The sequence below is a fragment of the Pipistrellus kuhlii genome, unplaced genomic scaffold (genome assembly GCF_014108245.1).
Source record: "Pipistrellus kuhlii isolate mPipKuh1 unplaced genomic scaffold, mPipKuh1.p scaffold_m20_p_17, whole genome shotgun sequence".
NCBI classification, from domain to species: domain Eukaryota; kingdom Metazoa; phylum Chordata; class Mammalia; order Chiroptera; family Vespertilionidae; genus Pipistrellus; species Pipistrellus kuhlii.
Window position 1 is genome coordinate 17,028,104 of NW_023425482.1, and position 27,059 is coordinate 17,055,162.

At 59.5% G+C, this 27,059-nt stretch overlaps 1 protein-coding gene across 3 annotated transcripts in view; it reads left to right on the forward strand.

Annotated features, from left to right (window-relative positions):
• The window catches only part of CALB2 (calbindin 2), a 37,110-nt gene extending 10,370 nt beyond the window's left edge, over positions 1–26,740 (forward strand). The window contains exons 1-12 of one of the 3 annotated variants that reach the window (XR_006741856.1): positions 2,701–2,888; positions 13,967–14,043; positions 15,983–16,072; positions 18,033–18,113; positions 21,971–22,027; positions 22,566–22,643; positions 23,029–23,084; positions 23,397–23,436; positions 23,762–23,815; positions 24,708–24,779; positions 25,181–25,571; positions 26,729–26,740. Coding sequence is in view for 2 of the 3 variants with exons in the window: in XM_045582715.1 (XP_045438671.1) it covers positions 2,792–2,888; positions 13,967–14,043; positions 15,983–16,072; positions 18,033–18,113; positions 21,971–22,027; positions 22,566–22,643; positions 23,029–23,084; positions 23,397–23,436; positions 23,762–23,815; positions 24,708–24,779; positions 25,181–25,297 (819 nt within the window). In the remaining variant the exon portion in view is untranslated. Of the gene's footprint in view, positions 1–2,700; positions 2,889–13,966; positions 14,044–15,982; positions 16,073–18,032; positions 18,114–21,970; positions 22,028–22,565; positions 22,644–23,028; positions 23,085–23,396; positions 23,437–23,761; positions 23,816–24,707; positions 24,780–25,180; positions 25,577–26,728 lie in introns of those variants that run through there. The other 2 variants (XM_045582715.1, XM_036441096.2) reach the window with 2 other exon arrangements.
• The last annotated feature ends 319 nt before the right edge of the window (positions 26,741–27,059 follow it).

Below are 27,059 nucleotides of genomic sequence, written 5' to 3' on the forward strand. Positions count from 1 at the left end.
CCGAGGGCTGGGTAACCAGAACAGGGTGCCATCACCCCACCTTCCTTCTCAGCATGGGGTGGCCCGGCCCGGGCCTTCACACGGCACCGAGCCTGGAGCCCAGACTCCAGAACTCTGCTCCGGGAGCAGGTGTGCTCCGTGTCCCCTGAGGGCAGGCACCCCGAGACCTGGAGCGGTCTTCTGGGGCCCCCCTCCCGCAAAGCATGGCTCCAGAGGAGAAGGCCCACCCTGTCCCTCTCCCAGCTTCTCCTTTCACAGCCCGGTGGGGTGGCCATGGTTGGAAGTAGCCAGCAGCAGAGGAGAGGTGCCTGGCTTCTAGGGAGAAGCTTTGCAAGCAAAGGACTTAGCCCTTTGTGGCTACCGTTCAGAACAGCAGGTGGCCTTCCCCGCCAGCCTGGATTTGCGGTAACTGCGTCTTTCTGTGCCGGCTAACTCCTTGACCACACCCTCTGGTCCTCACCCTGACGCTGTGCTCCCAGCACCATGACGACCACCTCTGTTTCCACCAGGGCCCAAAGTGGGGGGACCATCGCTTCCTGCAGGCCTCTCGCCGCTCAGTGGGGTTTGCACCCTCATCTGTCTGCGCCCAGAGCGGGGCCTGTAACGCCTACAGGTGCCTGCTCTGCAGGCTCGGCTTGGGGACAAGAGACCTGCTTGGGCTCGGTGGCCTTCCCCGGCCTGTCTCTGGGATAGCTGGGGATGTGCCTCCCAGAAAGACGTTCCAGCCGTGTGTGTGTGTGTGTGTGTGTGTGTGTGTGTGTGTTTGAAATGAACAATGCAGGGCTGCCCCAGGGAGGGGTTTGGAGGTCGCCTCGGCCACCCTGCAGTCATACCCAGTCAGGCCAGCATCCTCCCCCTCCATCCCAGCAGCTCTGAGCAGAGGAAGCAGGAGTCCCACTCTCTCCCCCTCACCAGGAAACCAAGCAGCAAGGGGGAAATCACTTTGGTCTTCAGAGAGCCAGGACGGGCTCTGTGGCCCCACAGGTCTGGGCCGGGGTGGGGGGACAGGAGGAGGGGGGTAGGGGGAACCCGATGACAGTGTCGGAGCTGGAAGTGGCTGAGCCGGACCGCTGGGTGGCTGGGCGGCACGGGGTTCCGAGCTTGAGGTTAGCTCCCCTCCAGGAGCCAGTCACAGCCTGGCTGGCCGAGAACTGCCTGCTGAGCCGACCGACCGGCACTGATTTCTGGCTCCACTAAGGGAAGGGGGAGCACCAGCTCTTGTAATCCTCAGGACAATTCTAGCAGGTAGAGATACACATTCCCATTCTGCAGAAAAGTCGAGGCACCGACAGGGAGGTTACGTAATCTGCAGAAGCACCCTGATTCTCTTAACCACGTGTCCCAGAGGCAGGCAGAGAGCCCGGGGCTCCGTGGCTTCTGTGAGTCCTCAGCCCAGAGCTCCCCTCGGACGGCATGGGGAGGGGATGAGCACAGGCCGTACACGCTGGCTCTCCACGACGCCTCTCCCATCCTCTCTGCACCTTTGCTCTGGGCAGAACCCGCCCTCTGCATTGCCCCTCAGGGCTCACCCTGGGCGGGTCTCTCCTCCTGAGGGACGACGGGACAGCCTCTCCCCCTCGACCTCCTTTCCGTTCTCACCTCCTTCCCCCTCCCTCTCCCTTCAGAAGGCAGTTCAGGTGGCGTTCATTAGCACATGTTAATAAGTATCAATTCATTTCTCAAGTCTCTCCGCTGCTGGAGAGGAGAGAAGGACGACTGAGCTGCCACTCTGGGGGTACCGGGTGCACAAGGCCAGGACAGGCCCCCGGGGAGAGGGAGGAGGGAGCACAGTGCCCAGCTTGGGGAGTCCTGTCTGCCGTGCCCAGGACTGTGTCCCCTGAGACCCGTATGGAGCAGCCCCAGCGCAGTGTGGGACCCTGCCAGCCCAGGCCTCGGCAGTTTCCCACCATATCCCCAAGTGGGTGTGGCTAAGACCCTGAAGGGAGTGGTCTAGTTCTGTCACTCCCTGGGCAAATGCCTAAAAGCCCCCCTGGAACCCGTCCAGGGGGGGAGGCAAGGACCAGGGGGCGGAGGGAGGCAGAATGGGAAGGGCAAAAGCCAAGGCCCAGGGATCCAGTCCCATCTGGATTCTCCCTGGTTGGCCCTGAGTCTAACAGGCCCTGGTTGGCTCCAGAAGAGCCTTGAGAATGAGCAGCTTCTCCCCAAGACTGGACCCCACGAAGGGGCCAGGAGCCCGTGAAAACAGAACCGGGTGCAAATTCCTGTCCCCCCCGTCCGATCCTTGGCTGGCACGCCGTTTAGCCCACATCAGAAGAGTGGTCCCCGCAGCCTCCCGGCTGTGGAAGAAATCAGACAGAAGAAGGAGAGCGAAATCCGAACTCCAGGTGCTACACACTCGCCAACATATGATTGGCACCCTTGAGGTTGCAGTTCCTACTGTTGTCATTACTGCTGCTGCTGGTCATGGGAGCTGCACTCAGATGATGGTCAAGACAGAGGGAGCAGAGAGGCAAGGGCAGCCTCACGCCCGCCGCTCTGCACCCCAGGCGAGCCTGTCTCCCTGACCCGCCTGCCTCTGCGAGGTCTCAGCGCCCCCCGCTGAGAAACAAGCCCTGAGCAGCCCCAGGGCGGCCACCGCCCCTCTGCGGCCCGGGCCGACTCCCTGAGCGCGCGCGCCCCCTGCCGGCGGCGGCCGGCGGCGCAGCCCCGCGGACGGTATATAAAGGCGGCGGCGTGGCGCGCAGGACCCGGCGGAGCGCGGAGAGCGGAGCGCAGGGAGAGAGCACCGCTGGCGCTGCCGCCGCTGCCCCAGGTCCCCGAGCCGCTCGCCATGGCTGGCCCGCAGCAGCAGCAGCCCCCTTACCTGCACCTGGCCGAGCTGACGGCGTCCCAGTTCCTGGAGATCTGGAAGCACTTCGACGCAGACGGTCAGTACAGCTCCCCAACTTCTTCGGTGCCCATCCGACCCCGGGGGACCTGCGGCGGAGGGGAACGGAGCGCTGCTGGAGGCGGGCAGGGGACCTTTGCTTTAGGGGCCAGGGGGGTGGGGGGCGTGTGGACTGCAGAGCCTGCTGATCTGGGGGGGGCTGGAGGGAAGGGGGGGGGGCCCTGAGTCTGGGAGGCATCCCGGCTGCTCTGATGACAACTGTCAGTAACTTTTCTGCCCACCGGCTTTTGGCTTTGGCAGCCGCATTCTGGGCAGGTTGGTGCCTTCCCAGAGGCGGCCTGGGGGGCTGGCCAGTCTTCCTGTGAGTCCCCCTCGCCCTCTGCCACCTCATCGTCCCGCCTTGAGCTGCAAGGGAGCCGTCCTGCCTGCAGCTGCCTGCAGCTACAGGTCTCGGAAGCCCACTCATGTCTTCCAAGTTCCCCTTGGGTTGAGTACCAGGTTGGCCCTGGGGTCTGCGGCAAGCTGCGGGGGGGGGGGGGGGGCGGGCGGAGTGGAGGGGGCTGGGGTCCTGAAGGGAAACCCTTAGCCTCCCCAGCCCTCTCCGTGAGGAGCAGGAGTGGAGAATGGCAGAATGGGGGGCCCTGCACACCCCCTGGGCTTCCCCCACCCACGTTCCATCCCGGAGCGGGGGGTAGGGTGGAGGCAGAGCTGGGTGTCAGCCCGATAGGTTCCCTCCTGCATGGTGACAGCCTTGGGTGCTCTGGGTGATCCCACCTCCGAGTGGGGAGGGGAGGGAGCACACTGTTAAATGCCCTCCGTGACCAGCCCTCTGCTCCTCCAAAAAAGTGAGGCCTGGCCCAGATGCCCCTTGGAGATGGCTCCCAGCACTGAGATTGCCAGGGTCAGTCCTCGGGCATAACACACACACACACACACACACACACACACACACACACCCCGACCTCAAGAGGCTTCTGATTTCGCTGGAGACTTTTTCTCAAAAAAAAAAAAAAAATTATGTGGCCTGGTATATTCCTTCTCTGAGACCCTCCCTGGGGTGGGCATCCAAAATGTCCTGGCATCTCAGACCGCTGGCAGGGCGCTGAGATGGGAGGATGGGAGCCAGAGGGGGGCCTGGGGGTGGCTCACTTCATTCCTCCCCTCCCCTCCCTCAGCGTGGCAGGGCCCGGAGGGGGGTGGAGACCCAGCTAGCCTGCTGCCCAGCGCGCTGGCGAGTCAGGGGTTAACACCTGGGGGTGCTAAAGCCTGAGGTTCTGTTCCCTTGGAGCCAGCTGAGGAGGCTGGGGGCACAGGGGATAGGGCACAGGGTGTGTGGGTTCGGGCCGTGACCCGCCTCTGACCTGCTGAAGGAGGCGGGTAAGGCGGTGACACATCTGTGAAATGGGGCCACGGAGGGCTGGCCTTTCCGATCCCCGGCTGCCGCCCTAGGACTCAGTGCAAAGGGCTCTGAGACTCTGCCGGCCCCTGAGGACTCCAGATGACAGGCGCACCCCCTGAGGATGCTCCCTTTCCCGCTGGCTCCTCCGCTCCGGAGACTCGCACGATTCAAGGAAAGTTACCAAGTGGCCAAGGTTATGCCACCGGCCTCCTGCCAGATGAGTCAGCGAGAAGCAGAGGGCTCCTCGGTTCTGCTTCACCCCCTTCTCCCGTGCTCTCCACAAGCACGCTCGTCCTCACGTCCACCTGAGACCTGGTGCTTCCCAAAACACGGGCGCACCTTCTTGAGGTCCACGCCGTGGGCCTGCTGGGCAGGCCGGGGTCTTCTCGTGTAAATGAGGAGACGGGCACAGAAGTGGCTTCTCCAAGACGGAGTGGGAAGGTGGAGGTGGAGGTGGAGGTGGGGCCGGTGACCGGGCATGCCTGGGTCCCCTCGAGTACCTGGACCCCTGCTCTGCCTCCCTCTTGCCCCCCATCGGAGAGCCCCTGGCCCAGCCCCCGACCCGGCCTCAGAGGGATGGGCCTTCCTCTCCTCCCAGACAGCTACGCTGCCACTAGACCCGAGTCTTTACAGTCTTTACCGTGGCCCCCTCCTGCTCCGAGGTGAAAGGGGAGTGGAAGGCCTGCTTCTTGCTTGTCCACCAGGCACCCCGTTGCCCTCTGGGGTCATGGCCTCGGGCAACCCCAAGGAGGAAGAAGACAGGCAAGAGAATTAAAATATGCCTGGTAGCGCAGAGGTGGTTTAATGGGGTTTCCACTAAAGGGCCCAGAAGCTGTGGGCTGCCTGCTCCACAACTCCCCTCCCCGTGTCCCCTCTCAGACACCGGAGCCTGCAGGCAGCTCGCCCCTCACCCCCGAGGTGTCCCCCACCCCGCCCAGGGCCTCCCTCTCACTAACTCCGGCTTCTGTTTTCCTCTTGGGGTTGCTTCCCCCGAGCCCCACTGCTGCTCACACGCTTAAAGAGCACAGAGGGCCTCCCCAGGGGAGGGTCCCCGGAGTGAGCTCGCTGGATCCCAATTAGCCACAGCCACTGGGGAGAGGGAGCCTCTCCCCTCCTCCCCGCCCCCCCACACGCCCCTCCCCGCCCCGCACGCTGCAGTAAACAGAGACCAGGAGGCACTGGGCTCTGCGGAGAGCGGGGCTGGGCAGGGGGCTCGGACCCGAACTCAGCCATTCCATTCCGAGCCTGGAGGAAGAACCCTCCTCCTGGCCACTTCGCTCAAGGAGTTCGTTTTTGTTTGTTTGTTTGTTTGTTTGTTTTTTCAAAATTATCATCAGCCTTTCCGTTGAGAAAGGAAGGAGGTGTTTGAAGAGGGGGAGGTCACAGAGCAAAGAGGAGGCAGGGGGAGGGCGGGAATCCTGTCCCCGGGCCCCCCAGACTCCTCCACAGAGGCCAGCCAGGGCCATGCGTTTGGGAGGTTCCGACGTCAGCTCCCAAAAGCAGCCAAGCTGCGGCGGCCCTTCCCGGTGGCCTCCCTGCCTTCCGTGTCCGGGTCCACCCTGCTTCGCCGGGCGCTTTCTCGCTCCGCAAGGTGCAGGCGGCCGGGCCCGGGGGACCCGCTCAGAGCTCACGCTGACCTGTGCCCTTTGGAAGCAACGGAGCCGGGTTTCCCCCCCAGAGGCCGCCCCCGGGCCCCGAGGCGGTCCCAGCGGCTCCGACAGCCGGTCCACGTGCGTGCGACACGCTCACACGCGGGCACGGTCCTGTGAGCCGGGGCCCCCTGACCGAATACTGACAATGTGGGGGGCACGGCTTCCCTAGCACAGACATCAGTCAGGCCCCCCCCCGCCGGGGAGCACTAGGCCGCCCGCGAACTGGTCCTGACGCGGGAAAATGTCCGCGGGTTTTAGGAACGCGGGCAGAACGATCCTAGGGTGCGGGCCCGGCTTTGCGATGCGTGGACCCGGTTTGCTGGGGGAGGTTTCCGAGGCGAGAAGAGCCGTTCTCCCTGCAGGGCAGGTGACGTGAAACGAAAAGGCATTTTCTTTTCTGAGTTAATTTCCACCGCGCGTGACACAGTCACGAGAGCATGTGTTTCTTGTGTAATCGGCAAAGCAAGAAAGATGTAAAAGAAAGTCATTTTAGGGACACCTTCCCCCCCCCCCACCCCACCCCAAAGGAACATATACACACCCCATCTCCAGGGTGAGACTCGGCCCGGCTCCAGGAGGCCTGGGGATGCTGGGCGCCCTCACCGCCTCTCCCTCACTCCTCCCCCGTGTGGCCCCGGGCCTTGGAGAGCAATGACAGGAGGCTCCAGGGGCTGCGGGAAGCCCAGGGTTTCTCCCCTCCTCACCCAGATGTGCCAACAGGCCCTCCCTCCAGGCCCCCGTCGCCGAGGGCCCGGGGGGGGGGGGGCGGGGGAGGAGGACACCAGGGCCTCTCCGAGGGGCAGCCAGGCCGGGCAGCTGCGATGATGGGATATCAAACATTCAATCATGGCTCGGGACCCACCGAAAAGCAACGTGCCCGGCCAGGGGTACGGACTCTCTGGCTCCTCCGAGGTGTTTACCCAGACACCGCAGCCTCTGCAGTGAGTGAGTGCGACGGAGCCGTGCTGTTCGAGAGGTTCACTGCAGGGCTTATCGACGGGATTGCTTCCTGGCGCCCCCCGGTCAGAGGGCTCTGGCTGGGGGAGCCCAGGCCGGAGTGGTCAGGGAGGCCTCCTCTCGCCCTGCCAGGGTGTCTCCCCGCGGGCGGCCTCCTTTGGGGGTGGCGTCAGGGTCTGGGCCCCCAGGGAGCAGCCTCCTGCCCCATCTGGGGGTGACCCTAGGAATAAGTACCCCAGCACCGCCTCCGCCGCCTCCCCTGACGCCCCACTTGTTTCATGGTCAGTGCCCTTCGGTGTGGAGTGCCCACGGTGCCAGCCCTGAGCGGGTGCCCCCTGTGCAGATCCCTTGCCCAGCGTCCTGCCTCTCTGCCCGGGGCGGGGAGGGGGGGTGCGCCAGCCTGGGAGGCAGCTGTGTCTGGGAAGAGCCAGGGCCCCAGGGGGGCAGCCGCAGGGACAGGTGTTTACAAACAAGACTGCTGCCCGCCTGGGCTGTCCCCTCTGGTCTCCAGCGGTTTCACTAGCGGAGGAGGCCCCTGGGGGAGGCGCCAGGGCCCCGAGACCCAGGGGGGACCCTCTTCAATCCCCGGGGGCCAGAATTCACAGAGCCGCGTGCCTGTGGCTCCTCAGGCAGGGCCTGGCCCCCTCCCTGGCCCAGCCGGTCCCACCTGGGGCCTCTGGCTCTGGCTCTGGCTCTCTCTCCCCTCCCCTCCCCTCCGGCTCTCTGCGGCCGCCCCTCCTCGCTCGCCCAATCTGCCCCATCCTTCTGGCCTCGCCCACGCCTGGGACCGGGCCCAGTGCGAGCTGCCAGCTGCCCCCCACAGGGTCAGGGGACTCGGCCCAGCTCCAGCCACCGCTCCAGAAGCACAGGCTCAAGTCAAGTAGCTGTTTACGCTGGGATCCCCACTGGGAGGGAGAGAGGGAGGGAGGGAGGGAGAGAGAGAAAGAGTGAGAGTGAGAGTGAGAGTGAGAGAGAGAGAGAGAGAGAGGGAGAGAGAGGAGAGAGAGAGACCAAGACACACAGACAGGGACAGAGGTTGTGCCTGAGATAAACAGAAGGAAACAAGGCCGTTCCCCGTGCCTGAAGTCTCCCCCACACACACTCCCTCTAACACGGGGTGCACAGCACAGGCCACTCACCTGGCCGGGTCCGAGGACCAGGGGCGGGAGGGAGAGCTCTGTCCGTGGAGGGCATCGCGCACTCATGTTGCTGCTGGGGCAGAGCCTGAGGACGCCGCCCCCCCCCCCCCGGCCCCCCATAAAAGGTGCAGCTCGGCCGGAGGGCAGGGGGCCGTGGGCCTTTTCAGAAACGGGAACCCCCCCAGCCAGCCAGGCGGCCCGGCCTCCTGTGCAGCTTGAGGAGACGTCCCAGCGGCCGTCTCCCCTCCCCGGTGGCTCTTGATGAGCTGTGCAGCCAGAGGCCCGCGGACAGACAGGGGAGCTGCACCTGCCAGCACCAGCCAGGCTCTCAGCCTGCGTCCGTCCGTCCGTCCGTCCGCACGCCCGCACGAGAGCCCGTGCGAACACAGGTGTCCGGGCTCCCTCCCGAAGAAGCCTCTGGCGGTGGGAGGGCGACTCTGCCTTTTTTTTTTTTTTTTTTTTTTTTTTTTTAATATATTTCATTGATTTTTTACAGAGAGAAAGGGAGAGGGATAGAGAGTTAGAAACGTCGATGAGAGAGAAACATCGACCAGCTGTCTCCTGCACACTCCCTATTGGGAATGTGCCCTCAACCAATGTACATGCCCTTGACCAGAATCGAACCCGGGACCTTTCAGTCCGCAGAGCGACGCTCTACCGCTGAGCCAAACCGGTTTCGGCTCTGCCTTTTAAAAAAATAAAAAATAAATAAAAAATTATTGATTTTTTTACTGAGAGGAAGGGAGAGGGATAGAGAGTTAGAAGCATCGATGAGAGAGAAGCATCGATCAGATGCCTCCTGCACACCCCCTATTGGGGATGTGCCTGCAACCAAGGTACACGCCCTTGACTGGAATTGAACCCGGGACCCTTCAGTCCAGAGGCCTACGCTCTACCCACTGAGCCAAACCGGTCAGGGCAGACTCTGCCTTTTTAAAGAGCCCCTCCCCACTCTCCCGCCCTGATGCTGCCGCTGTCAGGCCCCAGGCCACACTTTGAGGAACACTGGTCCATAGAGACGCCTCACTTGTCAGGACAAGACCCAGGTCGCCATCTCGGGGCTCCCCATCAGCCCCCGGCCTCTCCCTGAGTAAAAGCCAAAGGCTCGGGCTCCCTGGGAAGAGACGGGCGATGGTTGGGGGGGGGGGGGGGAGCTGTGGTGCTCGGACACTGGTGCTCCCACGTGGATAAAATGCAGGTTCTGGTCCAGCAGGGCCGGGGCGGGGCCTGGGATTCTGCATCTCTAACAAGCTGCTGTTCCCCAGATCACACTGCCAGCAGCAAGCCCTCTTGCCCCAGACCCGCTAAACCAGTCTCCGTTTTAACTGTCAAACACTCTCAGGTTTCAGACACGCTGCTTCAAGCAGCCCTGACCTCGGGCTGCGCATGAGAATCACCTGGGAAGTTTTGAGAACGCGCCCACCAGAATTCTGTCCTGGCCTCATCAATTAAGTCAGAAGCTCTGGGGACGGGGCAGTGATGTTTTAAAAGCCTCCCAGGCGATTCCTGCCAGGCATCCCGCTTTTGGCAGGACAGTCCCAATTTTTAACAATTTGTCCCGTGTCCCGCGGCATTTTTTTTTTTTAAAAAAAGTCCCGATTTTGCCGAAACCGGGTTGGCTCAGTGGTAGAGCGTCGGCCTGCGGACTGAGGGGTCCCGGGTTCAATTCCGGTCAAGGCCATGTACATTCATTGCGGGCACATCCCCGGCAGGGGATGTGCAAGAGGTAGCTTGTCGATGTTTCTCTCTAATCGACGTTTCTAACTATCTTTCTCCCTTCCTCTTTGTAAAAAATCAATAAAATATATATTTAAAAAAAAAATTTTTAAAGTCCCGATTTTTTAACAATTTGTCCCGCGTCCCGCGGCGTTTTAAAAAAGTCTCGATTTTTTTAAAATGCCGCAGGACGCGGGATAAATCGTTACAAATTGGGACGTCTGGTCACCTTATGCCAGGCCAGTGTGGCTCAGTGTCAGCCCAGGGACCAGGAAGTCACAGTTCCGCTCCGGTCAGGGTACATACAGGCTGTGGGCTCCATCCCCAGTGTGGGGCATGCAGGAGGCAGCGGATCCATGGTTCTCTCTCCCTCTCCCTTCCTCTCTGAAATCAATAAAAAAAAATATATGTTCAAAGCTTCCCAGGTGGTTCCAACGCAGCCTGGGCCAAGAGCCAGCCCCCTCAGAAAGCTGTCATTGGCTGGGTCAGAGAGCTGCAGAGACAGGATAAAAAGGGTGCTCTCCAGGAGTGCCACTTCACGTTTTCCAGGATGCTTCCGTCGCGTCCCCCTGCCTGGCTCTCACGGTAGCCCTGGAAGGGCATACGGAGTCACACCCACGTGGGAGGCGGAGAAACGGAGGCCTCGAGCTGGCTTGCTCGGCGTCACAGGAACAGTCACAGAGCTGACGGCAGAGTCATACCCCTCCAGGCAGGCTGCTCTCTCCTGTTCGATTCTCAGAAAGTCTGTGCTCCCGTGTCTCTGTGGGCGTCTCTCCGCGGGGAGCAGAGCACCCTTCAGTCCAGGCTTTCCGAGAAGGTGTGCTCAGATAAGTTGTAAAGAAGTGTTGTCTCACTTTAACCGGAGAAAAATGAGGCACAGTGGTGGTGGTGGAGGGGGGAAACGGCAGCAAAAAGGAAGCGAAGGTCCTGGCCGGGATGTTCTCAATTGTGAGAGCATGGGCCTGAGGACCGAAGGGTCACGGGTTCGATTCCCAATCAAGGGCACGTACCTCAGTTGCAGGCTCCATCTCCGGGTGCATGCAGGAGGCGGAGCAATCTCGCGTGCGTCTCTCTCACATCAGTATTTCCCTCTCTATCCTTCTCCTCCTCCTCCCTCCCCTCTATCTCTCTCTTTTAAGAGTAAACTAGGGAAGGCTGCAGGGTCCCTGGCTCCCACCCAGTCCTCTCCTCATAAGGTTCACAGAATAGGTGTGACAGAGGTTAGACATGGTGGTTGCCATGGTGACCACATTCATATAAATACCCATCCACATGAGATTTGCTTGGTGGCCAGTCACCTCCCCCCCACCCTCCCCCCCACCCCACCCCATAAGAGGGTCGCAGAAAAAGCAAACCGCTTGCCCAGTGCAGGAGGCCTCCCTGGGAGCAGGCAGCCATCCTCCCTGCTTCTGGGTGATGAAAGGGAGTTGCTCTGAGGAAGCCAAAGTAGCAAGCCCCCCCTCCCTACCTTCTCCTCCCCCCTCGCCCCTCCCTTCCCCCCACCCCCAGTGGTGGAGGACCCCTTGGGCCCTGCCGCTCCAGCCTGTCTGTGTAATCTCTGCTCTCACCCTCCACCTTCAGCTGGCAGGTTCCCGTCAGCCTTGTCTGGCTGCCTCCCCCCAGGAGACTGTTAAATGCTCTTGAAAAATGGGCTCGTGTCTAGAACGTGGCTGCTGGGCTGCTCAGTCCAAACAACAAAGGCCTGCTGAGCTGAACCACATCTCCGCCCTCCGCTGGGGCCACAGGGCGGTGGCCTGCCCCTGGCCGGGCGAGGGGGCCTCATTGGGCCTCGGGAGCTCCTGCCGCTGGTGCAGCTCAAGCCAGATCGGGAGGGGCCTCTCTCCAGGGGCAGGACCCGGGCTCCGGCCCCTCTCGCTGCCTCGGACTCCACCCCTCCCTTCTCCTCTCCCTGCCCACCCCTGGCCAAGGCCCCTGCAGGCATGCCAGCCGCTTCCTGACACGCTGGAGAAACACGCACACTCACTCACTCTGGTGTCCACCCAGCCGGCTCCGGCCGCCTCTGAGGCCTCCACTCCTGGCATCTCCCAGGGCAAGCTCGGAGCGGCCTTTCCAACCCCAGCCTCCCGCTCCCGGCAGCTGCCCCTGGACCCTCCGCTCACCTCAGGCTTCCTGCCTGAGAAATGGGAGAGCAGCCAGACCACTGCAGGCAGGGGCCAGGAAGGGGGAAAGCACTTGTTCCTCCCACTCAGGAGCTCCATCCTCTCACCAGCTATAAGGCGCACACCCGTGAAATTCCAGCTCCCCCGAGAAGCTTTGCGGAAGGTCTGGGAAGAAACATGACAATCTTGGTGGAGAGAAGGGGGCGGGAGACTCACGTCTGGTTCTCCCCACCACAATCACATCTTTTCCCTGCAAACAAAAATACTCTATCTCACGTGATTCTTTGTAGGCCATTGTGGCATCCTCTCCACTAGAGGGCGCCTCTGAAGTCTTTTATTTGTAAGCTACCTTCTCCAAGAGGGCCTGGGACGAGTCTGGGAAGAACAGATCACACCTGTATCCTCCTCCATCCATCCCCACCGGCCCCACCAAGGCCAGAGCGAATATTCCTTTCCTTTGTAATCCCATTCTCCCCCAGAAGCAAACGAGCAGCCATCCGCCTTTTCTGCTTGAGTTGAACGTTCTGCATGGAAACCTTGTGTAACTAACTGCTTTGGGTAAGATTTGCAGCTGTAGGCCTGTGGTTTCCAACTGGCAGGACATGAAAGTGACCTAGGGAGCTTTCACAAATATATGGCCCCCCCCCAAACCAATTTCATCAGAACATCAGGAGGTGGGAGCCAGTTGTTCTATATTGTTGTAAAGATCCCAGGAGATTCCAAATCAGAGTACGCAGCCTGGGGAGCAGTGCTGGGGCCTGGTTCCCCACCCACGAGTGCCTCCTCCTACCGTCACAGCCGCAGCCCCCGCCAGGGGGCCTTGGCCGTGGCCTCAGCTCACCCAGGTCTCTTGAGTTCAACACTTGAGAACCTCACGGACTTCTCACTGCTTGCCTGGTCTCGCAAGTCGGGCGTTGGCCTTGGGACCTGCTCCTCAAAAGCATGTTTTTACCTTACATTCAGGGTCTGGTCATGGAACGCGAGCAATAGCATCATTGATGGTGCGCTCACAGTGGGTTGGGTGGTGGAATGTACATCCAAAATCCCATCTAAAACTTAGCCCAGACGTTAAGCATCGCTTCTCCAAAGTCATACAGCTGATAAGTGCGGCAGGACTGGGGTTTGAACCTGGGTCCACAGACCTCAGAGCCCGTCTCTCCATGACTCTGCCGTGGGTGGCCTCCCCCCCTGCTTAATCCCGGTGACCAACTCTCCCCGGGGCCCCCACCACACAGGGAGAGATCGACTTTCTCTTCCCACATTTCCTTCCTTACCAGTTTCCTGGAGCTCTTGAAACCAAGTACCACCAACTGGGTGGCCTAAAACCACCAAAATTCATTCTCTTATAGCTCTGGAGGCTGGAAGTCCAAAGTCAAGGTGTCAGCAGGGTTAGTTCGGGCTCCGAGGGGCCATGTGTCTTTCTCATGGATTCTAGGACTGCCAGCACCCCATGGTGCTCCTCCACCTGAGGATGCTCACTCCAATCTCTGCCCCTGTCTTCACGTGGCCAACCGCCCTGTGTGTCTGTGTTTCCCCATGGCCTTCTCCTAAGAACGTGTCATTGGATGTAGGGCCCGCCCCAGCCTAGTAGGACCTCATTTTAAGTGATTGCATCGTGGCAAAGAGCCTATTTTTAAATAAGTCACATTCTGAGGTTCCAGGCGGACATGGATTCTGGGGCGGGGGGAGGGGGGAGAGGTGGTTACTGGTCAACTCCGTACACACACACACCCAACCCCAAAGACCCAAGTTTTGCTTCTGACCTCATTCAGGTGACGAGGGCGGGCCACCGGCTGGCAAACCTGGGTGCTGGTGGCCTGTGGTCCCCTGTCCCAGCTCCAGCTCCTGCTGCTTGCCCAGCTGCTAAGAGACAGCTCCCAGCGCCTGCTCCCCTCGGTGCTGGCCCAGACGCTGGGCCCGCCCCATGTTCTCTGACTACTGCGTGCGTGCGTACCCCAAAGACGCACTGTCTCTACAGCTGCAAACGGTCCCACATCGCTAACAGCCTGGGGCTGGCCACACACCTGCTGGTTGGCCAGTGAGAAGTTCTCCGTGGAGCCCCCCCACTTCCCCACTGTACCCCCCTCCACTGGTCTGAGGTTAAGTACTTTTTTTTGTCTTTGCTATCTCCGCAGGAAATGGGTATATTGAAGGTAAAGAACTAGAAAACTTCTTCCAAGAGCTGGAGAAGACAAGAAAAGTCTCTGGCATGGTAAGCCCAGCCCCCTTCCCCACTGTGTGGGATTTCCGTCATCTGACCATGGCTTTTTTTTTTTTTTTTTTTTTTTTTTTTAACTTGTATTGATTTCAGAGAGGAGAGGGAGAGAGAGAAACATCAATGAGAGAAACATCATTGTTGGTTGCCTCCTGGTCCCCCCCCCCCCCCCACTGGAGATCAAGACTGCAAACCCAGGCATGCGCCCTGACTGGTAATCGAACTATGACCTCCTGGTTCTCACAGGTGGGTGCTCAACCAATAGCCATGCCAGCTGGGTTGACCATGGCTTTAAGCACTGTCCCAAGCTATGCGTCCCCTCAGCCAGCCTGACAGCTCTGATCTCAACCGTTAGAGTTTTTCTTTATTTGTAGGGATTTTTTAAAAATGGACTATTCTATAAAAAAAGAGTATCGTATCATCTCAGTATCACTGGAATGTCTGGGATTGAGGGATATTCATGAATGGACAGCAGATTGATGAATTCCTCAAAGCTGCAAAGCTTTGTATCTGTGAATCTGTACGTAAAAAGGATCATTTCCTAGTGGAGAGTCCACAGCCTTTCTAAGATGCTCAGACGGGTCCTGAGCTTTGATTCTAGGCCAGCGGTTCCCAGCCTCAGCACTGCTGGCATCGGGGATGGATAACCCTTTGTGGTGGAGACTATCCTGCGTATTCTAAGATGGTTAGTGGCTTCCCTGGCCTCTACACACCAGATGCCAGTAGCTCCTTTCCCATTTGTGACCATCAAAACTGTCCCCGGACATTGCTACATGTCCCTGCAGTGGGGTGGGCAGGGGGAGAGGTTTAGAATTGTCCCCACTGGAGAACCACTTTCCTAAACCAAGAAAAGCTGGCATCCTTGGCAAAGGCCCAGAGGAAAACGGAGGATTGTCCCAAACCAGCGTCTGAATCAGCAGTACCGGCTGGCTCGAGTGCGGAGGTGTCAGACCACCCTGCTTAGCCGGCCGGAAGTGACTCCAGATCTTGTCCCAGCCCCTTCATGGCAGGGATGCTGTTCCCCATGCCAGCCAGGTACTGTGGGATTCACTGAAGCCTTTTGGAGGAGCGTCTGAAATATTAAAAAAGGTGAGGTGATGAGAACCAGGCCTGGTCCTCAAATAAATGGAGTTATGTGGAGCAGTTCTGATGATGAGTCACAAATCCACCACCGAGCTCCTGGTTCAAAGCTCAGCAGAGCGCTCCCGTGAGGAAGAGGTCCAGGCGACGGGCTTATGTGATGGAGGCGACTCATGGGTTTATCAACTGCTTCCCCATCACCCCTCATCACCAAGACAACGAAGCCTGGACCAGAGAAAACACAGGCTCTGCAGCCGGTTGTGGGATCGTGGTGTGGTGCAGGGAGAGGAATGGGTGTTATGAAGTGCTCCAAGTCTGACATCCTTCTCCTAGTCGCTTGCCTTCCTCGGATGGCATCAGGGGTGGTTGTCAAGTCTGTCAACTACAATCTCAACTGATCTCATCCCAGACTGGTTTAAGCCCAGTTAAGTCCATAGAGCAGCTGTTATATGGTAGAAAGAATATTGGCCTTGCCAAAACCGGTTTGGCTCAGTGGATAGAGCGTCGGCCTGCGGGCTGAAGGGTCCCGGGTTCGATTCCGGTCAAGGGCATGTACCTTGGTTGCGGGCACATCCCCCGTAGGGGGTGTGCAGGAGGCAGCTGATCGATGTTTCTCTCTCATCGATGTTTCTAACTCTCTCTCTCCCTTCCTCTCTGTAAAAAATCAATAAAACATATTTTTAAAAAGAAGGAAAAAAAAAAAAGAATATTGGCCTTGGAAGTAGGATCAGTGAATTCAAATTCTGTCTCTACTTACGGTAGACCCCAAGAGAAGTCACTTCACCTCGGCTTCCCTTTGCACGGGCTCCTCACGTGGGTCCCAGGGGCACACTGGGCCTCCTTTGTCTCCCCACAGACGTCCAAGAGCGACAACCTGGGGGAGAAGATGAAGGCCTTCATGCAGAAGTACGACAAGAACTCGGATGGGAAAATCGAGATGGCAGAGGTGAGTCCCGCTGCCCTGGCTCCGAGCCTTGCGGGAAGGGCCAGGTCACCCGTCCCTCTCCCAGGCACAAGCACCCATGAGGCCGTGACCTTCAAGCCCCGCCCCCAGCCTGAGCACTGGGGCTGCCCCAAGGGGCTTTCTCTGCATCCCACAAGGAAGAAAGGAATGGAGACCTTCGGGGCTCTCAGGGCCCATCGGGTGTTGTAAATGTGTGACGAGCCCAGCTAAGACAGAAGGGACGGTGAAGACTGGGGAACAGGAGAGTTCATGCCCCACCTAAAGGCATCCAAAGGCAGCATTTTTTTTAAGAGGCAAAATTTTGATAATACAGGGGTGTGCAAAAGTAGGTTAAATTACCAGCCATCATTACCTAATAGATAAATCATAAGGATATGAAATAAGACAAATAACACAATCATAAATCAATCATACCCAGAACTGTAAACCTACGTTTGCCCACCTCTGTCTATATGGCATGTATAATTTATGTATAATATACTTTATATATTATATATATTATATACACATACATTCACATATGAATAGCCATATACATATTGTTAAAAGATAAATGGAGGCATATTTAAAAATTCAAGAGTTTTTAGCAAAGATCTATTGACACTGGGCAGTACCAAACAGGAAGTGGTTGGGAACACTCCACCAACAATGGTGGGTCACACAGTCTGTCGTGCTGTGGTGGCACAGGGCAGCCACAGGCAGTGTGCACATGCGTGGCCATGCCATGTTCCAGTACACGTTCACCTGCAGACTTGACCATGAACCTCTATTTCCTGACTCCTGGCTTAGACTATGATGAGTGAGGCCCTGGGCGGGGTTGACTCCAGGCGGAGGCAGCCAGTGTCCAGCTCGGCTTCTCCGCAGTTCTCTTGGTTCTGCTCTCCGCCCCGAAAACAGCTCCGTCCTCAGGCTGGCAGCAAGCTGGCGGCAGCAGTTCCGGGCATCACGTCCACATCCGGAGGCAGAGAGGGCTCCTCTCACGTGGTCCCTCCTAAGAGCAGGGAAACCTTCCCCAGGTGTACATACCCTCAGCAGACCTCCCCTCCCGTGTCAGGGGCCAGGGCCAGGTCATATGCCTACCCACCAGCCAATCACTGGTGAGGAGAGTAAGATTAGCACGTTTAACGGGAAGGATTCAGGATTTGCCTGTGACCTAGGATGCTGGGAGCAGAAGGCCGGGCAGGGAAGGCCCCTTTGGTGGACAGCCAACAGGGCTCGCTGCACAAGAGTATTTGCATTTCTTTTTTAAAGGCAGCTGGGGTATCATTTATATACAACGAACTGCATGGATGGAATCGATTTGAAGTGTATATAATTCCATGAGTTCACACAGTTGTAGACAGCCATGCAGTCCCCACCAAATCTAGATTCAGCATCTCTCTCACCCCCAAAAGGTCCCTTCGGCTGGTGCAGGCCATCAGATCAGCGTGCATGTCTTAGGAAGTTACGTTTATGGAACCATCTATTCAGGACGCTCTAGAGTAGGGGTGTTGAACTCAATCAGAGAAGGGGCCAAAATCTAAAATCCAGCCTAAATCGCGGGCCGAATGGTTTACTGAACAGTCATAAACTGTCATTGTGATGGAAACGCAGTGGAGTGCAGTGATGACAGCGCGGTGCGGGCCACATTGCAAGGCCTGGCGGGACGGATTTGGCCCGCGGGCCTTGTGTTTGACACATGTGCTCTAGAGTCTGGGTCCTGGGCGCCACTTCCTGTCCCTCCAGCTGCTCGTAGCGCTGGGGTGATGGGGACGCACAGAATAGCCTCCTGCCCCTTCCAAGGGCTGCTCCCAGGAGGGAAGCCACATGCGACTCCCACGCTGCCTTGCCACTGGCCACTCCTCATCCCTCCCGCGGGAGGTCTGGTCTGCTCTGCTCTGCTCTGCTCCCCGGCGGGCCTTCTGTAACGTCCCTGTCGTCTCTGTCGCTCTCTGGTCCACAGCTGGCGCAGATCCTGCCCACCGAGGAGAACTTCCTGCTGTGCTTCCGGCAGCACGTGGGCTCCAGCGCCGAGTTTATGGAGGTGAGGCTGTGGCGCGGCCCTCCCGGGGTTCAGAGCCAGCATGCCTGGGAGCGGGCCCACCCCTTCAGCTCCTCAGTGTGGTCCGCGGGCCCGCAGCGTCAGCATCACCGCCATCACCGCGCGCTTGTTAGAAGCCCCGAGTCAGAGCCCACAGGTTCACAGGAGCCCCATCTGGTGTGTGTGTCCATTAAAGTGCGAGGAATAAGGGGAGAAGCAAACCGAGGCCAAATACACCTGGGAAGTGCTGTGTAAACGCCATCTCCCCTCCGGGGATTTGCCACAGACATTTGCATGTTATGGGCCCCAAATCCTGCCGAGGAGAGACCCGTCTCGCTGGGTGTGGCTCCAGGGTCGCCCACGCTGTCTCCTCGCTCAGTGCCATCCGTGTTCCTCAAGGTCAGGGCTCCACGGAGACGCCTGGGGAGGATGGGCGTGTGTACCACCCTCCCTCAGGCTGGAAATGCCCAAGAGAATTCCAGTTCCCCAGTATCTTTCAGGTTTGCTCTTTGACTGTGGTCTGGGGTTCTTTGGCCCCTTTTAAATGGGCACTGCTGTCTGTACCACAGACATTCTTCCGGTCACCCAAACTCAAGTGCCTTTTGAGCCACATTCAACCAATAGGTTAAACCTGAGGTCGGCAAACCGCGGCTCTCGAGCCACCTACGGCTCTTTGGCCCCTTGAGTGTGTGGCTCTTCTACAAAATACCCACGGCCTGGGTGAGTCTATTTCGAAGAAATGGCGTTAGAAGTTTAAAAAAAATTGGGCTCTCAAAAGAAATGTCAATCGTCGTGCTGCTGGTGTTTGGCTCTGTTGACTGATGAGTTTGCCAACCCACTGGGTTAAACCATGTGAAATTGCCGATCTTTAACCATTTTTTACTGATGAGAATTGGAATTCCATATGGTTCCACCAAACACGTTACTAATCCTGATGGTCAGCCAACCACCAGTTACTTCTCACTCTTTTTCTGGGGCTCTGCACCCCGGCCACTCCATGGGTGTGCCCTGGCAGGGAGACGCAACCCACTCCCCACACTCCCAGCCTGCTGTGAGGAACAAATGGCCGGCCTTCAGTTTGACTGAGTTGCCATTCGTCCTGTTAAACTAAGGTGACGTCAGGTCACCTTAGGGTAAACCCATTTCCAGCCACCAGTCTCCCCCTCCCGGGGGTCTCTGCCTAAAAGGACTGGGGAGCCGGCCCCAAACCCACATCACAGTGGTTTCACCTCATGTGGGTAGAAAGTGGGGTAGAAAGAGCCTGCTCAGGGTCGGGGAGCCTCTTAAGGATTGAGTTTTTTATGGGGCTTTAAAAGATTTGTCTCCAGAGGGCAAAATTCCCTAAATTGGAAATGGACATTCTGGATTCTGTCCCCGGTCCTTCTCTTGCCTGTCTGGGAAAGGAGGTACAGGGCGGGGCAGGGGGTTGGGAGGGGGGTGGAGAGATGGGGCGTGGCAGGCGGGGGTAGGTTAGGGGAGGGCGAGGGGAGTCTGCATATACTTGAAACCTGTCAGGGTGCTGCATTTGAGAGAGTCCATTTCTGTCTGTAGAAAAAACAGTGTTATGCCTGACTGTTCCTTTGGCCTGGATTCCATCTCTGATCTGAAAGAAGTGGATGATGATAGCTTGCCAGGGACATAGATGCTTAAAGAGAAGCAATGCCCCCCCCCCTCTGTCTTTTTCTGAATTTGGTTTCTGTAGAGTTGACATCATTCCATATTCCTGTCTGCCTTTATCTTTTAAGCCCCAGCATAACTGCTGAGCCAACACCCCACCCCACTCCACTCCCCACCCCCGCTAAGCTTCCTGGGACCCCACCATCCTCCGGCAGCACCCCCTCTTGGGGCTGCCCATTTGTTCTGCTTTTATCCGCTGGAAAGATGAAGTGGTCCCTGGGCAGCCAGTGCTGTCAGAAGGCGCCCATCCCGCTGCTCAGCACAACATTTTAATTTCTAATTTTGGCGACACCTCGGGTTTCTTTGAGATTTCACAAAGCCCAAGCCTCTTGAACTCTTTTCCTTGAACGGGAGGAAAATAATGGCACATTGATGGATGAGCACAAAGTGCTGGAGGGCAGAGACATGAGCGCCTGAGGGTGGGGGCGGGGTGGCTCTGGAGAGACACACACACACACACACACACACACACACACACACACACACGGAGGGAGGAAGGAGGGGAGGGAGGGAGGTTAGGCCGGACCTGCTGGGATGTTCTCACTCCCAGAAGCAGGCAGGTGCCTTGCTGGGCGCTGTGCCCCGCCGAGGTGGGCTCCCCCAGGTGACCCTCCCGGTAGGCATTCAGGGACTGTCTGCCTTTCCCAGTCAAGACTCCACCTACATGAGCCCCGTCCTGATGCACTAAATGCATGCAGGTGGCTGGTGACGTCACATTTGAAAACCCACATGTGTTTCTTCGTGCTTCCTCAAGGCTGGGCTTTCTGGGCGGGGGAAGGGATGTTTCGATGGCACTAGGCTTTTTTCCTCTCCCTCCTCCCCCCCCCCCCCCCCGCCACCCCCGGAGAATATCCACTCCCCTCATTAAATACCATCAACCCACATCGTCTGTGGTGTGGGCCCCACACTGTTATGGAGTCTTGCTCATATCTAAGAACTTTTCAAAAATCAGGACGAGGGTGGAAGGAGAGATCTTTTTTAGGGGGGGGGGGGGGGAATGAAATGAAAATAAATTAAAACCAGAGCCAACTTTCTTGAGCCACTGCTGTACTGTGAGAATTATACAGCCTCATTAGCTGATATGGAGGACAGACCCTGAAATACCTATAAGCTCTCATGCTCCTGGCAATAACAGGAGCATGGTGTAGAGAAGTCGGGAGGCAGGAGATCAAGTTTAGGAAAAGAGGGCTTGCTGACTCTCGGAAAACCGAGTGCCGCCGGTGTCTCTGTGGGCAGTTGGGAGCTGAGGGAGAAGGGAATAAAAGGCAAGAAGAGAAAACTGGAGGGGGAAAATATAAGATATATGATCGGGCACCAAAGTAGATGAAATACTTAGAAAACAGGGTTCTGTGGGCCTTTTGTCCCAGATCCAGGCCGCCCCCTGCCCCAGCTCCCCGCCCCCCCGTACTCCCTCCTGCCCACTGGACGACTGGGGTGCAGGCTGGGGTTTCGGGGCACTTGCCTGCAGGACACACGCCTACCTCTAAAGATGGGGTCAACCCCTCTTGAACCACATGGGATGAGCATGAGAGAAGGGTGTTTCCTAAAATACATAGGAAAAGAAAGCTTTTTATCAGAAAGAGGTGCGTGGGGGTGGCCTTGATATACAGTCAACACTGATCACACTGCCGATTCTGTCCCACCTTCAGACCCCGCTGCCACATGCATGGGGCTGGGGGATGGAGGAGGGCGCCCAGGGAAGAGTAACCAGAGCCTGTTTCCGCCCCTTCCAGAAGGTTCTTACTCTGGCTCCCAGCCTCCACCCAGAAAACGAGAAGCTTCCAGAGCAGTCAAAGGACACCCTATATACTCAGCAGAAATCAGTTCCCCCCGCCCCCCCCGCCCCCATCCTCATGTTAGCCCTGCGAGGACCTGCTAACCTGGTTGGAGGAGGATCCTAGTGAGACGGGTGGGGGAAGGGGGGGGGGGGGGGCTTTGTCCCACCAGGGGTCTGCCTTCCTTCCCTCTGGGACCTTGGCCAAGACGCACTCCCTTGCATGTCTTGGACACGAGCGACTGGGCTAGGCCACCTCCACCTCCTCACCCCGCTGAGCCATTCTGCTGAGCCATTCTCCGATGTCCAGGCTCCCGGGGCCATCAGCGGGGAGCGGGGAGCGGGGAGGGGGGACTCGGAGGCGTGCGGGTGTCCAGAGGCCCGGCGAGCAGGCTGGTGTTCGTTGCAGGCCTGGCGGAAGTACGACACGGACAGAAGTGGCTACATCGAAGCCAACGAGCTCAAGGTAGGGTGGGCCTCTAGGAGGCGTGAGGGAGCGGAGAATGGGGCCGGGCTGGGCCGGGGGCGGTTTGAGGAACCCGGGGAAGGAGGGGCATCGGGTGAGGAACACCGGTGTGGTCAAGTGAGACTCGGGTCTGGCCCGGGGCAGCCGAGTGGACTCGGGAACACGGAGCTACGGGGCGCAGAGGCCGACCAAACCCCACGGCCCCGCACACGAGCCCGGAGAGGCCCTAAGGCCACCCCCTCGGACGGGCCTTCTGGCTGGCACGCCCCCCCCCCTTCCCCATTCTCCTCGGGGACCGGCGATCCCAGGCACTGCGAGGCCCGGGTGGGTCCCTGGCTCTCCGAAGAGCCAGCGCCAGCTTCTGACGCCTACTCTGTGCCCAGGAGTCACCTCCAGGCCCCCACGCTCACCCCACAGACACGAGGGGGCCCCGGGGGTTTGCGGGATGTAGCTGTGTAAGAAGTGGCACGGACGACCGAGCGAGGAGGGACAGAGGGACGGATGAGTCGGGAGCTCTGAAGGGGCCTCTTCATTCCAGGGGTTCCTGTCCGACCTGCTGAAGAAGGCCAACCGGCCGTACGACGAGCCCAAGCTCCAGGAGTACACCCAGACCATAGTGAGTGGGCAGGGCCCCTCCCGGGGGGTGCAGGACGGGGGGGCCCGGCCGCTGAGACTGGGGCCTGCAGGGTTCTGTTGGCTGATTCTCCGGGACCCGGGGAAGGGACACCAGCGGCTGGAGGAGGAGGGACTCTCTGAGGTGCTGCCTGAGGCCGGGGCGTGTGTTTCCCTGGAGAGGATGAACGTGGAGGGGGTGGGCCGGCGGGGCTGGCCGGCTGTCCTCGGCGGCCTCCTTCCCGAGGAGGGGAGAGGGGACCGATGGAGACCAGGCCGGCCCCCGGGTGACCTCGGAGGAGGCCTGAGCCCGCTGCCCCCCCGTCCTCCCTCTCCAGAGGGGAAAGGTCAGCCTCAGTGACCCGAGCGTCTCTCTCTGTCCCCGACAGCTGCGGATGTTTGACCTGAACGGCGACGGCAAGCTGGGCCTCTCGGAGATGTCCCGGTAGGTGCCTGCCCCCCCCCCCGCCCCGCACCCCCCAGCGCCTGTGCCACCGTCCCCGCCCTCAGGGCCGCCGCTGGGGCGGGGCACAGGCCGGGCCTCAGGGAGCTCCACGCAAAGCCAGGCAGACCCGCGAAGGCCCCGCCTCAGTGTGTCTGTCTGTCCGCCTCTTTCCAGAACCTGCCACTAACTCCAGGCCATTAGGAGCTCAGCGACCTTCTCCGTGCCTGCAGGCCCGGCTCCTGCGCCCGCCCGGGTGCGAGCCGCTCTGGCCTCTGCGCGGCCTCTAACCTCTGCTCTCGCATTTCCTTCCAGACTCCTGCCCGTACAGGAGAACTTCCTGCTGAAGTTTCAGGTAAAACGGCCGCTTTGCTTTGCTTGGTCCCTCCCTTCCTCTCATCCCTCTGAGCTCCACCTTCCACTGTCCTGCCCCGAAATACACACACACACACACACACTCTCTCTCTCTCACACATACACACACACACACACACACAAACACTCACATGCACGCTCACACACATGCACACGCACGCTCACATACAAACACGCTCACATGCATGCACACGCACTCACACACATGCACGTGCGCACACACACTCTCACACACACACACACACACACACACACACACACTCACACGGGGTCTGCTTCTCTCTCTAACACCTTGCACCTTCCAGGGCATGAAGCTGACCTCCGAGGAGTTCAATGCCATCTTCACATTTTACGACAAGGTATGGGGGAGGGGGCGGTGTGGTGTGGAAACCAGGAGTCCCCGTCCCCATCCCCGTCCCCAGGGCACCCCCTGCTGTGTGAGCAGGTACTGCCACCCGGTCCAGGGCCTGTGGATCCCGAGGCCTTGGGTCCTCAGAGGCGCAGAGAGAATCGTTCTGACAGAGGGCTCTGTTCAGAGCTGGGGGGTGACAGGGTGTTGGGGGCCAAGGGCAGGAGGTGCCAGGACCGCTCTCCTGCTGTCAGGTCACGTCGAGAATGAGAGGGTGCCACCCACCCCCCTCCCTCAGCTGTCCCCTGCCCAGGAGACTCCCAGGGTCTTCCTTATAACCTTATAACAGAGGGGTTGGGGGTAAGACCTTGTCATTCATATATATATATATGTGTGTGTGTGTGTATATATATATATATTTGATTTTATTTTTTTTTTACAGAGAGGAAGGGAGAGGAATAGAGTCAGAAACATCAATGAGAGAGAAATATGGACCAGCTGCCTCCAGCACACCTCCCACTGGGGATGTGCCCGCAACCAAGGCACATGCCCTTGATTGGAATCAAACCTGGGACCCTTTAGTCTGCAGGCCGACGCTCTACCCACTGAGCCATACCGGTCAGGGTCCTCCTAGCATCTTATGACGGGAGGGAGGTGGCACTCAGTCAGCTAAACGCTCCCTGAGCCTTGCTTCCATTCCAGTGCCAAGGAGAAACACCCCAATGAAGAGCTGCCCAAAGTGTGCCCTGGGGCGGCCGCTCCTGAATGCCTGGGAAGGCGGGGGGGAGGGGGGGGGCTCAGACGGAACGGGGGGAGGGGTGCGGGGGGGGGGCACCCGGGGCCAGGTCTGCGGCCACGGGGCTGACCGCTGGCCCCGCGCTCGCCCCCTGCGCCCGCCCCAGGACGGCAGCGGCTACATCGACGAGAACGAGCTGGACGCCCTGCTGAAGGACCTGTTCGAGAAGAACAAGAAGGTGAGCAGCGGGCTCAGGGAGTGTGGTCCCGGCCCCCTCCCCTCGCCGGCGGGGACACCGCGAGTCCGGCGGGGCTGCCACCGCCGCAGCCGCCCGTTTGGAACCCGTGCTCCGCGTCAGGCCTGGAGCTGGACGGGGTTCACACCCACTCCCACATCTGGTCACCCCCACGGCTCAGACGGCGAGTGCCGTCACTGTGCCCGCGACACAGGCGGGGGGCAGCGAGGCCCGAGCGGGATCCTTTCCCCAAAGCAATGCCCCGGGAAGTGGGAAGGGCTCCGGCCCAGGCCTTCCTGCCTCTGGAGCCCGTGCTCTGTGTGCCTCTCGGGCAGGGCCTGCCCGTGTGCCCGGGGCCTCCACCCACCCAGCCAGCCAGCCCCCACCCGCCCCGTGTCTCCTAGGAGATGAACATCCAGGAGCTCACCAACTACAGGAAGAGCGTCATGTCCTTGGCCGAGGCGGGCAAGCTCTACCGCAAGGACCTGGAGATCGTCCTCTGCAGCGAGACGCCCCTGTAGAGGGGGACGGAGGCGGCCTCTCCTCCTCCTCGAACCCGCCCCCGCTGCCCCGACCCTCCTCCCAGACCCGAGATCCCGGGCGCCCTCCCCACGCCCCTGCCACCTGCAGAGGAAAGGAGAGACGAGGGCAGACGGGCAGCTGGCAGGCCTCCGGAGCCCCGCAGTGGGGACCAAGCCAGCGCGGGAGGCGGGCAGGGCGCGGTGTGGGGGGGGGCTCCCCGACTCTCTTCGCTGTGATGCATGAGCTCGTTTGCTGTGTAATCTAGGCTTCCGTGTCCCGCTCCCCGGCCTCGCCCCCGGGCCACGCCCGGCCCTCGCAGCGTCCCAGTCCCCGTTCTGTCCGCCACGTGCTGATGGTGTAGCCGTCCTCTCAGAGTTCCTGTTCGTGGGGGCACCGCCCGGTCCTCGTCTTCTCCACTCAGCATGCTCCCCCCCTCTCTGGGCTTCTTGTCTTCTTGTTTACCAAAGAGGAGTTTACAGACAATAAATAAAGTGGAAACATCTGCTGGTCTAGCACTCAGCATATCTCTCTCTCTCTCTTTCGCGCACTCTTTCTGTTTGTCTTTCTCTCTCTCTCTCTCTCTCTCTCCCTCCCTCCCTCCCTCCCCTCTCTCCCTCTTCTCCCTCTCCTCTCTTTCTTCTCCTCTCCTCTCTCTCTTCTCTCGCCGTTCTCTCTCTCTCTCCTCTCTCTCTCTCCTCTCCTCTCCCTCTCCCTCTCCCTCTCCTCTCCTCTCCCTCTCCCTCCTCTCCTCTCTCCCTCTCTCTCCCCTCTCTTCTTTCTCCCTCTCTCTCTCCCTCTCCCCCCCCCTCGCTCCCCTCTCCCCCTCTCCTCCTCCTCTCTCCTCTCTCTCTCTCCCTCTCTCTTCTCTCTTTCTCTCTCTCCCTCTCCCTCTTCCTCTCCCTCTCCCTCCCTCCCTCCCTCTCCCTCTCCCTTTCTCTCCTCTCTCTCTCTCTCCTCTCTCTCTCTCCCTCTCTCCCTCCTCTCCCTCTCTCCCTCTCTCCCTCTCTCCCTCTCTCCCTCTCTCCTCTCTCCCTCTCTCCTCCCTCTCCCTCTCCCTCTCCATCTCCCTCTCCCTCTCCCTCCCCCTCCCCCTCCCCCTCCCCCTCCCCCTCCCCCTCCCCCTCCCCCTCCCCCTCTCCCTCTCTCTCTCTCATAGCCTAGCTTCCTGACAAGGGCGGGAGCCTGCACTCACATGGGTGAGGAGGGGCGTCAGGACCCCCAACTGGGGCGTAACCACTAGAAACGGGGCCTGGGACCCCAGTGCTCTGCCTGCCTCTCCATCCCCGGCCATTTCCTTGTTTCTCCCTCGTCCCTCCATCTCAGGGACCGTGCCGAACAGTGTATCTGGGGGGGTCCTCTGAGCCCGTTGGAGAGGTGCCGGGACTGTCTCCTCCGTGCAGACAGGGAAACTGCAGATAATGAGCCCCAAGGGCCAGCTGGGGCCAGAGCCAGGGCCACGTTCCTACCGCAGGGAGACCCCTGGGCTGTGGCACAGGGGCGCGGAGTGACCCCCACCAATCAGCCGGGAGTGCGTCTCCTCCTCGGGGTGCGCTTCACCCCACAGCCACCCATCAGGCGCCCCTGGGAGGGGGCGAGCTCTCCGAGATGCTGGCACAGAGAACTGATGGTTTTTAAAGCTCTCATTTATTGCCTGCCTGCAAGGCGCACTTGACATTTCTCATCTAATCCCATGACAATCCCATGAGGTGGGTGCTATTTTCAGATGAATAGATTAGAAGTTCAAAGGCGTTAGGTAACTTG